Source organism: Neophocaena asiaeorientalis, unplaced genomic scaffold, assembly GCF_003031525.2.
Source record: "Neophocaena asiaeorientalis asiaeorientalis breed wild unplaced genomic scaffold, Neophocaena_asiaeorientalis_V1.1 scaffold124, whole genome shotgun sequence".
NCBI lineage: Eukaryota > Metazoa > Chordata > Mammalia > Artiodactyla > Phocoenidae > Neophocaena > Neophocaena asiaeorientalis.
This window is the reverse complement of record NW_020174135.1, coordinates 12,759,691-12,772,761: the sequence shown is the minus strand read 5'-3', so window position 1 is coordinate 12,772,761 and position 13,071 is coordinate 12,759,691. Positions and strand designations below refer to the sequence as shown.

General features: G+C 45.5%; 1 protein-coding gene across 1 annotated transcript in view; it reads left to right on the top strand.

Annotated features, from left to right (window-relative positions):
- Positions 1 to 11,200, top strand: part of TNFRSF11A (TNF receptor superfamily member 11a) — a 46,711-nt gene extending 35,511 nt beyond the window's left edge. Inside the window, exon 11 of the mRNA XM_024754863.1 lies at positions 11,099 to 11,200. Within this exon, the coding sequence (XP_024610631.1) occupies positions 11,099 to 11,200 (102 nt within the window). The remainder of the gene's footprint in view (positions 1 to 11,098) is intronic.
- The last annotated feature ends 1,871 nt before the right edge of the window (positions 11,201 to 13,071 follow it).

Below are 13,071 nucleotides of genomic sequence, written 5' to 3'. Positions count from 1 at the left end.
GGCTGACCTGCGTGCAGTCTGCAAGCTGACTGGCTCGGGGAAGGCTGGCTGGACTGAACCCTGTCCACGCAGTCCCTCATCCTCCCAGCAGGCTGCCGTGGCCTTCTTCTCATGGTGGTGCCTAGGTTCTGAGAGCAAACAAAACCATATCAGGCTTTTTGAGACCTAGGCTTGAACTGGTGTGCTGTCATTTCTGCCACATTCTGTTGGCCAAAGTAAGACACAGGGTAGCCAGATTGAAGGGGTGAGTACACAGAGTTGCAGGGTGACACTGAGAGAGTGGTAGGTACAAGGAGGGGAGAATGGGGCCCTTTTGCCACCTCCATCACAGGAACATTGTTCATAACCAAATGGTGCTGGGGAGAGTGCAGCTGGGAGCAGGAGAGGAACGTTTCCCAGCCCCCAGTAAGTGCTTCCTTCTCTGGTGACCAGATGCCTTGATGCAGAGTACAGTCAGTTCCTACAAATGAGTATTGAGGTTCCTTCCAAAGCCAGACATCCATGATGAGGGAACTGGGTCTATGGTACTACTGCATTCCATTGGCACAGATCGTGGAAAAGTGACGATTTGTAAAATCAAGAAAACTGGTCAGATACTTTGGGTAGAAGAACCTGCTACATAAACAGATAAACGATGTCGTGTTCACCCTTTAGGCTGATTCAACAAACAAACTCTTTATGGTTGGGTACTGGGCAAAAGGGTGAGCTTGAGCAGAAGTACTGTCTTTGGTGGAAGAGGCATAATTTTGAAATGTTTGCTCTTTGACCATCTCTGATGGCACATGACTCTCCTTGGCCATCTGCTTTGGGGAACTCTGGGGTTCTCTGGGCATGAGTTGCATAACCTTTTGTGCGAAAGGGTAAATCATTCAAAGGCCTAAACATTCGGTTGGTGAGTCATCATTTTTATTTAATGTGCTTTTGATGCTTGGGCCCCGAGCATCCCTGAGAAAGGAGATGAAGATAGCTGCAGAGTCCCAGGGAGTCTGGGATGTCCTAGATTTCTGGGGAAGACTGTGGACATTGCTGTGCTCCAGGGCACAAGGATGGGTTATCTGTGGAATTCCTGACTCCCCAGGGCTATGCTGGTGAAGAGACTACTTTGCAACTACTAAAGCCTTTCCAAAAATAGGTGGGTAGGACTTCCGTGCTAGCACAGTGGTTAAGAATCTGTCTGCCAATGCAGGGGACATGGGTCCGAGCCCTGGTCTGGGAAGATCCCACATGCCGTGGTGCAGCTAAGCCCGTGCGCCACAACTACTGAGCCAGCACTCTACAGCTTGCAAGCCACAACTACTGAGCCTACATGCCACAACTACTGAGCCCGCGTGCCACAACTACTGAAGCCCGTGCACCTAGAGCCCATGCTCCGCAGCAAGAGAAGCCACTGCAGTGAGAAGCCCGTGCCCCACAACGAAGAGTAGCCCCCACTCGCCACAACTAGACAAAGCCCACGTGCAGCAACAAAGACCCAATGCAGCCATAAATAAATAAATAAATAAATTTATTTTTAAAAAAATAGGTGGGTATCTGAAATTGAGCAGGGGTGGGGTCAGCAGTGGGCACAAGCATGTAAGGTGGTATCACTGAAGCCAAGCTCAGAAGTGCAGGGGAGCCACATATTCTGGAAACCCTGGACCAATGCTCCCATGGCAGCTCCTGCTATGGAGCTGAATTAATATAATGAAATGGGTTATTCCTTCCTTCATAACTTTATTTAATTTAAAAGAATTCCTTAACCCTTTCAGCCTACATTATGGCTTGATATCACTGTTTATAGTGAAAATTTCTCTAAAAACCTTTTTGTATAGAAATAGCTATATTTATAATTTAGACTCTTTAAATATTATAGCATAATACCCTTGAGATCCATCCAAGTTATTGGGTACATCAGCAGTTAGTTCATTTTTATTGCTGAGTAGTATTCTGTTGTTCTGTTGTATGGATGTACCACCGCTTATTCACCCACACTTGGATTCTTTCCGGCTTGAGGCAGTTACAAATAAAGCTGCTATAATAATTTGTGCGGACATGTGTTTTCATTTCTCTTGGGTAAATACCCAGGTGTGGAATTGTGGGATCATATGGTAAATATATATTTAACTCTATAAGAAACTGTGAAATTATTTTCCAAAGTGGCTGTACCATTTTACATTCCTTTCATTTCATCAGCGATGAAGGGGAGAGTTCCAGTTGCTCCATAGCCTCAGCAGCACTTGGTAGCATCAGTTGTTGATTTATTTTAATTTTAGCCATTCTAATAGATGTCATTGTGACTTTAACTGAGCATCTTTTCATATGTTTATTTGGCCATCTTTATCTCTTATTTGGTGAAGTGTGTGTTTGAATCTTTTGCCTATATTTTAATTGGTTTGGTTATTTTCCTATTGTGTTTTGAAAGTTCTTTATATATTCTGGATATGAGAATATATAGGTTTTTAGGGTCTTTTATTTCAATGACCAAGAAGCCATGGAAAAATACATATTTAAAGCTTTTAGAGCATTCTGAAAGTATATTTAATACCGTTAGTAAAAAAGTAAAGATGTCGCAATTTTTCATTTTATTAATAAATTAAGGTTCAGGATATGTATACCAGTAACATTTTTTCAGAGTAAATGTTTCTACAATAAAACCTCTCTTCACAGTGGGACTCGCAGTGGCAGGGCCCAGAGCTGTCGCTTGCTCTGTGGGCTGCTATGTCCTATAAGGCTTTATGGAATGCATCAGTTACGCTTCTAGGGAGCACATTCACCCATGGAAACTGTGAGTTTTGTGTTATACATGCTGGTATAAATGTCTTTATTTGGTTGGAAACGTGGAATGTTTTTCTATTGAAATTTTCTGATTTCATCATTTTATATATTAATAATATTATAATAATGAGGTGCTGGAGAGGGAAACCATGAAAACAAACTCCAAATGCCACCATCACCTATGTCTGGAAATAGAGGGAGCTGGTACCCATAGCCATAGGATAGACTTTGTTATCATGGGAAAGGTTGTTTGGTCTTATGAAGTTAAGGCCAGTTGGTATCTGTTGGCTGAAGTGTAATGGGATCCGTTGTGCCCTGACAAAAATGCTCCACAGTTGCCCTTGGTCTACAGAAGTAGTGGAGGGGAGGGGAGTAAGGCCGGGCTTCATGGAGACGTTCCACACTCAGGAGCTTTGTGAAGGGTTAGGAGCATCCATGTGGGGTCCCCTGGGAGAAAGGACACCAAGGGTTCTAGGAGCACTGGGCTGGTGCTGAACAGTTGGGGCTGACAGGTGGACACTTCTGCAGGCCCAGCCACGTCCCACTCAGCTCTGGGGACAGTGGCTGAGCGTGAGCGAGGTAAGTCCAAATTATCCCTGGAGGCTCTCCTCCCCTCAACAGCACTCAAGTATCTATATGTGTGGGGCAGTGCTCGACAGTGACCAGAGGCTTGGCAGACCACAACTGAGCTCACTAGCTTTTCTCATCTTCTCTGGGGTATTTGGAAGGAGACCAATTCCCCTTTGGACCAAGTAAGACCTTGGGGTTCTTGGATGCCTGGATGGAGAGGCTTTACATGTGAGCTGTTTGACATATGGGGGCTCCAGCAATTAATAGGAAAAAGAAAAGAGGTGCAGCTGTGTTTATACTTGCAACTGGTGAAGCAGGCATGCCAGAGATGGACAGATAATGGAAAAGAGGAATCAGGACTTTATGAATTTGACCACAACTAGCCCAAAGAGATCAAAACCTTTCACATGGACTCCACGGCCCCCAGCCCTCCAGGTTCATCCCACACCACCCTCCTCCATTCGAGCTGCACTGGTCTCCCAGTGCACACGCTGCAGAATGGTGCAGTCAGAGAAAATAGTATGTGCGAAGGGGTAGGATGTGTGTTCCCCTGGTCCTGACTTCCCTCTGAGATAGACTGGGATGGTATTAGTAGCTCTTTTTTTAACCAATCAGAAAACAAGGACAATCTAGATGGGGAGAGGCCATGCCATGGAGCAGGGGCCACCGATGAGAATGTGTCAGAACCAGGGAGTCTTGTCTCTGTGTGTGTCTGTGCCCACCCCCATCCTCCTGCACTCTTCCTTTCCAACTTCCGTGACCTCTTCTCTGTCCCCTAACTCTGTGTCGCTTTCTCCCTCTTTTCCTGTTGCTCAAGCCATTCTCTGGCTCTCTGACTCTTCCCCCAGGCACTTGGTCTGCTTCCCCTTTTCCAGCCTTCCATGTGGCTCCCACATGCCTTATTGTTCCCTCTACGCCTCTTCTGTCCCTCCCTGCCTCCTGGGCCCTCAGAGCCTCCCCTGCCCAGATTCCTCATGTGCTGTGTCCAATCCCTGCTCTGGTCCCCTCCGCCAGGCCTTCCATTTCCCTCCTCCACCCCGGGACTTCGGGCTGCAGAGGGTGCTGTGCTGAGGTCTTCCTGCTGAAGCTAAACCTTCTACCCATCACTCTCTAAGAATGTGACTTTTTCTTGGAAATTACCCTGTTTATTCCTCTTGCACCAGTGAGCATATTGCTTTCATGTCAAGCCAAAGTCCAGATCCCACTTTCCTTAGGAAAGGACCCCTCAGTCACAAAGGTGGGATTTGGACTCGAATCTCACCATTTCAACCTCTGGCTGCGTGTATGGATCCATAGCATTGTGTTTTATTTATTTTTAAAAATTAGTTAATTCGTTTATTTTTAGCTGTGTTGGGTCTTCATTGCTGCGTGCGGGCTTTCTCTAGTTGGGGCGTGCCGGGGCTACTCTTCATTGCGGTACACGGGCTTCTCATTGCGGTGGCTTCTCTTGTTGTGGAGCACGGGCTCTAGGCGCACGGGCTTCAGTAGTTGTGGCACACGGGCTCTAGAGCGCAGGCTCGGTAGTTGTGGCGCATGGGTTTAGTTGCTCCGCGGCATGTGGGATCTTCCTGGACCAGGGCTCGAACCCGTGTCCCCTGCATTGGCAGGCGGATTCTTAGCCATTGCGCCACCAGGGAAGCCCAGCACTGTGTTTTAAATGGTTGTTTAAACCCTTAAAGCCTGCTCAGTGGTAGTTGAAACCAACAACTATTTCTGACTGCCTCAAAGTCAAGCTTACACAAAGGAACCCACTGTGGTGAAATCAGGTCAATTCAGGGAGGGATTTCAAAGACGAACCTTAGATGTTGGAAGGGCAGGAAGGAGGCAGCTCCAGAGATAGCCCCTCTGTTCTTGCCCCTTCACGTTCCCCCTCAGACTCAGTTTCTCTCTGTCTCCCTTGTAGCTTTGCTATGCGTGGTGCAGGTAATAGCTGCTCTCTTCCCAAATCTTCAGCGCCCAAATCCTTTCATTTCCAGTGTCCACTATCCACTGGCCAGATGTATTTGTGTATATGTGTATGTGAGTATAGATAAACCTTATAGATATAAACTACACCCAGTTTATACATAAGACAGTTCCAAATTCTATGAGATAACACTCTAGGTATCTCAACACAACTTTCCAACCAGAATACCACTCATAGGTCACATGAACCAGTCCAATCAGTGGCCAAGGAGGGCCACTAACATAAAACAAGGCACTCATTTTATGGGACAGTCAGGCCTGTGGGCAGAAGTGTGTCCAGAGGAAGATGGAGGATGCTGGACCCCTGAGCCATGTGTAGCCCTGACTGCTGAGGTCGGATAACATGAGCAAACACAGTGAGGACAAGATCATTATAGGACTTTCATTCTCTTCCAATTTCTGTTCTATCAACAATGACTCAAGAAAACATACCTTTCTAGTTGGAAGACACAATTTAAGGTTCTGCTCTGAAGACATTGGTGGGAAAGTGGGACTATTTAGAAAAGAGTTCTTCGAGTGCCTTCCTTTTTAAAATAAGCATTTTTATTAAGCCAGAGCTGGCTATGCTTCTGAAGGTAAGGTAAAGTTAGAGCAGTAATTCCTGACAATATATTACTCAGCCATAAAAGAAGAAGGAAATTCTGCCATTTGCAACAACATGGATGGACCTCGAGGGCAGTATGCTAAGTGAAATAAGTCAGAGAAAGACAAATCCTGTGTGATGTCACTTGCATGTGGAATCTAAAAAAGCCAAACTCACAGATACGGAGACCAGAAGTAGCTGCCAGGGGGCTGGAGGTGGGGAACTGGGGAGATGCTGGTCAAAGTTACAAAATCCCAGTTATAAGAGGAATAACTTCTGGAGATCTAATGTGCAGCATGGTGATTCTAGTTAGCAATACTCTTAAATAATTGAAAGTTGCTGGGAGAGTAGATCTTAAATGTTCTCATCACAGAAAATTATGTGAGGTGATGGAGGTGTTAACTAAGTTTACTGTGGTAATCATTTCACAATATACATGTGTATCAAATCATGACGTTGTATATGTTAAACTTAACGCAATGTTATATGTCAGCCAATAAATCTGGGGAAAAAATAATTCCCAGTGATAAAAGAAACAAACCTTAGGCGCCGCGAGAGTTCACATGTCAGGACTGAGGTGCAGTGTGACAGCAGAGCCAGGGGCCCTAAGCTCTGACCAGAATCCTTGCCCAATGCTGAGCTGTCATTTGTCACTAAGCCCCGGCCTCTCACACTGACAGCGGACTCTGCTCTTGAGAGTCAATTCCTGCTGTAAATAAATCCACCTGTGGCAGCCACCAGGGGAGGGGCAACAGCAGTGATCACTGACAATCCTCTTACAGGAAGACAAGAATGTGGGTTTGACCCACAGTAAAGAGAGAGCCTCACCTCACGTGGGTTATAGGTAACATCTGGGCAAATAACTACCATTTGTTGAAGCCACCTGCAAAGTTATATACATACATACATATATATATATAATCCCATTTAATCATCACAGCAAATCCAAAGTGACTATTGTTATCTTTACAGTAGGGAGAATAGGGTCAGTGAAATTAATGAACTTCCACAAGCTCACAAAACTAGTGTGTGGGTTTTACACCCAAGCCCCAAGGTTTGCGTTCCTGCCCACTATTATAATGACTTTGTGGATTGTGGTCATATTTATATCCACTCTGTTTTGCTTCCTCTATAGTGTTCTGTTTTGGGCTATAGCAAATTTATGTACACTAGAGTAGAACTGATGCGGGTGGAATAAATCAATGATGCGAATATTTTTTTAAAACCCCAAACCCTCTTATTATAAACAGACTTAGTTTCCCAAATTCATTAGTGAGCCCTAAAACTTTGCATTAGACACTTTATATCCTAAGCATACAGTCTGTTGGCCCTATGTCCCCAAAGGGATTCCTTTCTGTGAATAAGATGATGTTGGTTTTCCTTTTTTCGCACCTAGAGCAAGTGTAGACTCGCAACGTCAGAAGGATGAGCAGCCCCACTGGCGGCAGCTCATGGGCACTTGTCTGTGATTGCATCCACTGGGTGAATGCTGCAGGGCTCTATACATCTGTGTCAATGACTGTATATTCATTACAGTATTTATGATAAACAATGAAACAGCCCCCATGGCATGGTTGAGAGATCTTTAAAGTCGAGCAAATACAAACTCAGCAGTTATCTGACACTTCATATCTGAGCATCCATGGATGGTGCAGATGGTGAGCAGATGTCCATGGGATAGAGGACATCTTCCAGGAGGGGCAGATGGTGGCCTCTGTTCTCCAAGAGCACTTCAGTCAGTCAGGGCCCTGTCAACCTGTGCATCTGTCTCCCGGTCAGACGGAACACAGCAGCTATAGCAGAACATCTGGGCTAGTTACTTGAAGAACAGAGGACCTGCCCACCTTCCCCACACTTGTTTGCATCAAGAGTGTTCATGAAAGCTTATTCAGCATCAGCATGATACTTAGGAAGTCACAAAATGACTGGTTTTTAAATCGGTTTTATTGAGTCAGTATCATCTAGTACCTGCAGTAAAATTCACCTTTTCTAGGACTGCGGTTCTGTGAATTCTAACACATGCATGTCGTCATGTAACCACCACCACAATCAAGACAGCATTTCCATCTTTGCAAAAGCCCCCCCTTGCTCCTTTGTAGAAAACTGCCCACCTCCCACCAGCCCCTGCCACCTGCAGATCCGTTCTGTGTCCCTAGAGCTTTGCCTTTCCCACCGTGGATGGAACCATACAGTGTGCAGCTATTTGAGTCTGGGCTCTTTCACTTCGCACGGTGTTCGTTTTTGCACGTACCAGTAGTTTGTTCCTTTTTATTGCTGAGTAGTATTCTTTTGCATGGATATAGTTTGTTTATCCATTCACCAGTTGAGTGACATTTGGGTTCTTTTCAGTTTGGGGTAATTGTGAATAAAGCTGCTATGAATCTTCACATCCAGGATTTTGTGTGGATATAGTTTTCATTTCTCTTGAGTAAATAGCTAGGAGTGGGATTGTTGGACTCTCTGGTAAGCGTGTGTTTGCAATATGGCAACGTATGAGAGTCAGTTACCCACCCTCCCTCCTCGCCAGCACTTGGTATTGTCCACAACCTGGCTCTAAACACAGTTTCAAATATTTACTAATGATGAGCGGACTTTGTATTGTTTTGTTTCCTAAAAGCAAGGCTTCTGAGGACTTTAGATCTATCCACAGAAGTTAATAATGAGGTAAATTATTCTGGGTAATTGCACTCTTAAATTATGGCTTTTTCCCTCTTATTATGTAATTAAAACTTTTGCAACCAACATCCTTGATACCCATGCAGTAAGTAGTCTAGCAATTGCTCCTGTGTTCAAAGGGTATTTTTTTTTTTTTTTTTTTTTTTTGCGGTACACGGGCCTCTCACTGTTGTGGCCTCTCCCGTTGCGGAGCACAGGCTCTGGACGGCCATGGCTCACGGGCCTAGCTGCTCCGCGGCACGTGGGATCTTCCCGGACCGGGGCACAAACCCGTGTCCCCTGCATCGGCAGGCGGACTCTCAACCACTACGCCACCAGGGAAGCCCCCAAGGGGTATTTTTAAACATTCAAAATGAGGTTATACTTTCATTGAAAGGAAGCTTTCAACTTCCTTAGTGCTGTTTTGAAAAGAATGTGAAGATTCCTGTGCTCTGGGGAAAACTGAAACCATAATAAGAACATTGGTAACCTTGGACTGTTCTCATTTCTCTTGTAGGAAATGGCTTTTTTTTTTTTAAGCTAGCTGTCTATATGATACATGTGGATTATCTGCTTCCAGAATTCTGCACAGCCAATCTAGAATACATACTGAGTTGTCCCCAATTTGCCTCTAATTCCCCTCATTGCCCAACTGATTTTTTCCTAGTCAATCCAGGCATGCTACAAACAAATTTTAAATAATCAGCATTAGTGCAAAGGGAACATAATTAGAGAATCAACACTTTGTAATCAAAATAATTATGTAAAGCAGTATTAAGAAAGAGACTCACAGCTTGAAGTAGTCACCATCTTTGGAACATGGATTGGGCAGTTCTTGGTTACCCGGGGAAATTGAGAGTAATGTGACGTTGTGTCGGCCACAGGGTGACAGGGAAACACGTGGAGAGCCACCTGGGCAGGACTCTCCCTTCCCCCTTGGCAGCAATTCTCAAGCCAAGCAAACATTATTTGTAAAATCAGCACTTTACAAATAAAACATGGAGGCTTCTGTGACGATTTTAACTAATTGTCACTGGTAGAACTGTCGAGTGTTTGAATTACTAGGTAGGCAAGGGGCTCCTGGTTGAGTCTCGCCAGAACGGCCTCCAGATGGGCCCGTTATCTTCAGGCCTGAAGGGCTGACCCGCGAATTGTCAGTCAGGTTCTGCCTCTGAACTACTGAAGCCCCACAGAAGCTGAAAGGGAGGAGATGGAAGTTTCACAAGTGGCTAGAGTGCTCACCATATCCCTCAGAATTCCAGCAAAATTGTTTCCTCAGTGATTGATCCCAAATAAGAGAGGGAGATGTGAGGAGAGGTTGGCACTAACGTTGATTAAGCAACGACTATGTGCTAATTTGTACTAGAGTCTGTTTCATGAATTTTCAAATTTAATTCTATCAACCACTCACGAGGGAAGTGTCATCTCCCATAACTACATATAGCTGGAGAAATTGAGTCTCAGCGAGGTTAGCTAACTTGCTCATGTTGCTAATTAAGTGACAAAACTCAGTCCCACCAAATCCGACTCTAGAACTTGTTCGTTTCCCACCGCCCCACAACTGCCTCCCCGAAGACCTGACAGCATCCCTTCAAAAACCTGCCTTCACTTGGTGTCCCAGGAATATGCAGGATGCCCAGTTAACTTTTCAGATAAACAACAAATACATTTTCAGTATTTGGATGTCCCAAATATTGCATGAAGCATGAAGATTCTAAAAATTATTCCGTGTTTATCCGAAATGCAAATGTCACTAGGCATCCTCCATTTCTATTTGCTAAATATAGCAACCCTGGCTCTCAATGATGCTTTCAGGCCATAATGGAGATGCCAGTAGTCTGCAGATCACTCTTCACTGCAAAAACATTTTTTCCCGTTGTGTATTTTGGGTGTGGAGTGAGAAGGATGGGCTGTAAAGGAGAGCTCCATCACATGTGCGAAAATAACAAGCGTTTCCCTCTGTAAGGATCACAGAACTATGATCGAGCTGGAAAACGCTGGGCTGGATTTCCATGATCCCCATGTGCCTAGTTTAGAGCTTTGCAAAGTTTGTTTTTGTGGAGTCCTAGCCCATGAGCGATTTTGTGGAAAAATAACTTTGGGAAATGCTGCATACGGGACCCCCTGGGAGAGTTCTGGGCACATTAGATCATTGAAGGTCCTGAGAAATCCTATAGGAAAGACTGCTGTTAACTTTCTGAAGCTGAGAGCTTCTCAGTCTCTCCAAAGACAACAGTTGGAGCCCCTGCCTGGGGGATGACTGGAAACCCAATCCTTCCTCAGGTTCCCCTCTGAGAGTGTTTCTGAGAATCTGCAAGGAATATGTGCACGTATACCTTTTTATTTGGGGGGGGGTCTCAGAATGGAGGTGAGCCACCAGTACTCTGTTGCTAACACCGATCTTACACAGTCTATAAATCCTTAGAGGTGTCGGCTCTCTGGGCTGGGCTGTCTCCGCCTACACGTCACCTCTTTCCACCTTGTCACCTGCTTGTTCAGGCAGCTGGGCTCTGCCATATTGATTTGTCCTGTGTGTAGACACTAGCCTGCTCCTTTATTCCCCTTTTCCAGCACAGAAAAGACAGTCAGCCTTGGAAACCAAACAACTCCCAGAGCCAGCAGTTCAGTCGCCTCACAGTGTTCCCCATCAGTGGAGTGCTGGTAGATAGTTAACAACTGAATGGAGGGGGCTGATTTCTCATCTTTGCACTTCCCATGGTGTACATCCCACCATGGCCAATTTCAAGCTGCCAGCTGTGATGTCATTGAATGGAAGTTGGGAGGAGATGTATGGTAGCACACCCTACATAACCTGATATATTATTTCCACCAACTGACACATTAGACTTTGAGAATCATCTGCCTCCAAAGATGACTTCTAGCCTCTAGCAGGGAGTCAGCACAATGGAGAACCATTGAAACTTTGGAATTTGGGGGTCACTTTTCCCCCCAGAATATCAAGGACTTCAGGATCCAGTCTTAGATGGGGCCCCAGGTCTCTCACTCAGGGATCCCTGTCCTCAGAAACTATGGAAAAAGGCTTTTCCCATATAGGAGGCCCATGGGGGTGTTGTAAGTTGAATTGGGTTCCCCCCAAACATGTTGAAGTCCTAACACCTGGCACCTATAAATGTGACCTTATTTGAGGAGTGGGAGGTTCCTGCCTCCTGTCTTTTTGTTTGTTTGTTCGTTTTGTTTTTGCGGTACGCGGGCCTCTCACTGTTGTGGCCTCTCCCATTGTGGAACCCAGGCTCCGGACGCGCAGGCTCAGCGGCCATGGCTCACGGGCCCAGCCGCTCCGTGGCATGTGGGATCTTCCCGGACCGGAGCACGAACCCGCGTCCCCCGCATCGGCAGGCGGACTCCCAACCACTGCGCCACCAGGGAAGCCCCCTGCCTCCTGTCTTATCACTGTGGACTGCATTGCTCCAAAGAATGTAGAAGCCCACCCAGGACTAAACAGATCCCTCTACATAATTAACCCCTGGGTTGTTCTGTCCTGATCTTAACTTATCCTTGATTTGTAACCCATGCAAATGGGAATTCACCTCTACTCCAAAGGTTTGTCATTAGTTGTGGACAGCCCTCTTCCTCCCTGCCCCCCCATTGCCTCCCAAATAAATCACTTCCCAGAAGGGGCCTCAGAGTTCTGGAAGTCTCAGTCTTTAAAATAGTTTACCTTGGAAATTCTTAATTCAGTTGATTTTTTTTTCATAGCAGATGTTATATAAATATTTGATTATTAAAGATATTCTCAATTTGCATAAATGTTTATACCATGTTAAAGGAGATGAGAAGAGAAATTATATAATTACTGCAAACTAATTTTACTAATTATTCAGAGTGTGACATAATCAGTGGTTTCAAAAGAGCAGAGAGAGGGAATTTCCTGGCAGTCCAGTGGTTAAGACTCCATGCTTTCCTTCGATGCCTGGTGGGGGAACTAAGATCCCACAGCAGTGTGGCCGAAAGCACAAGAAGAACGGAGAGAGCCCCCAAGTGCCAAGCACTGAGGATTCGTGGTGCACGGGGGACCGAGCACTGGGTGTGTGAGGTGGACGAACAGCCAGGGTCCTTCACCAGCGAACTCAGGAGCCAGTGGTGTGGCTGAGCCTTTCCTGGTACCAGCTCCCAGGCCTGCAGTGGCCCCTTGCCCCCAGTCTGGATGGCCAGGCCCAGCACCCCTGGAGTTCTAGGAGGACATGGAACTCCTGAGCCGGCCTAATAAGCTCAGAGGAGGTCGTTGACCAGAAGCCACCAGCTCTTTCCATATATTGCATTTGATTATTATGTCTCAAGTCCTTTTTATTCTATTTATCCTATTATAGACTTTTTTTTTAAATAGTGCCATTGATTTGTTTGGAAATGAGTCGTTTAGCCTGTAGAATGTTGTACATCCTGGGCTTATCTGATTCCTTCCTCGGGCTGTCATTTAACTAGTTCCTCCTACTGTTTCTCCTGTAAAATAATATTTACAACTAGCGTCACCATTAGATTCAGGTTTAATTATTCTAGGCAATTCCTGGGTGGTGGCATGTCCTACT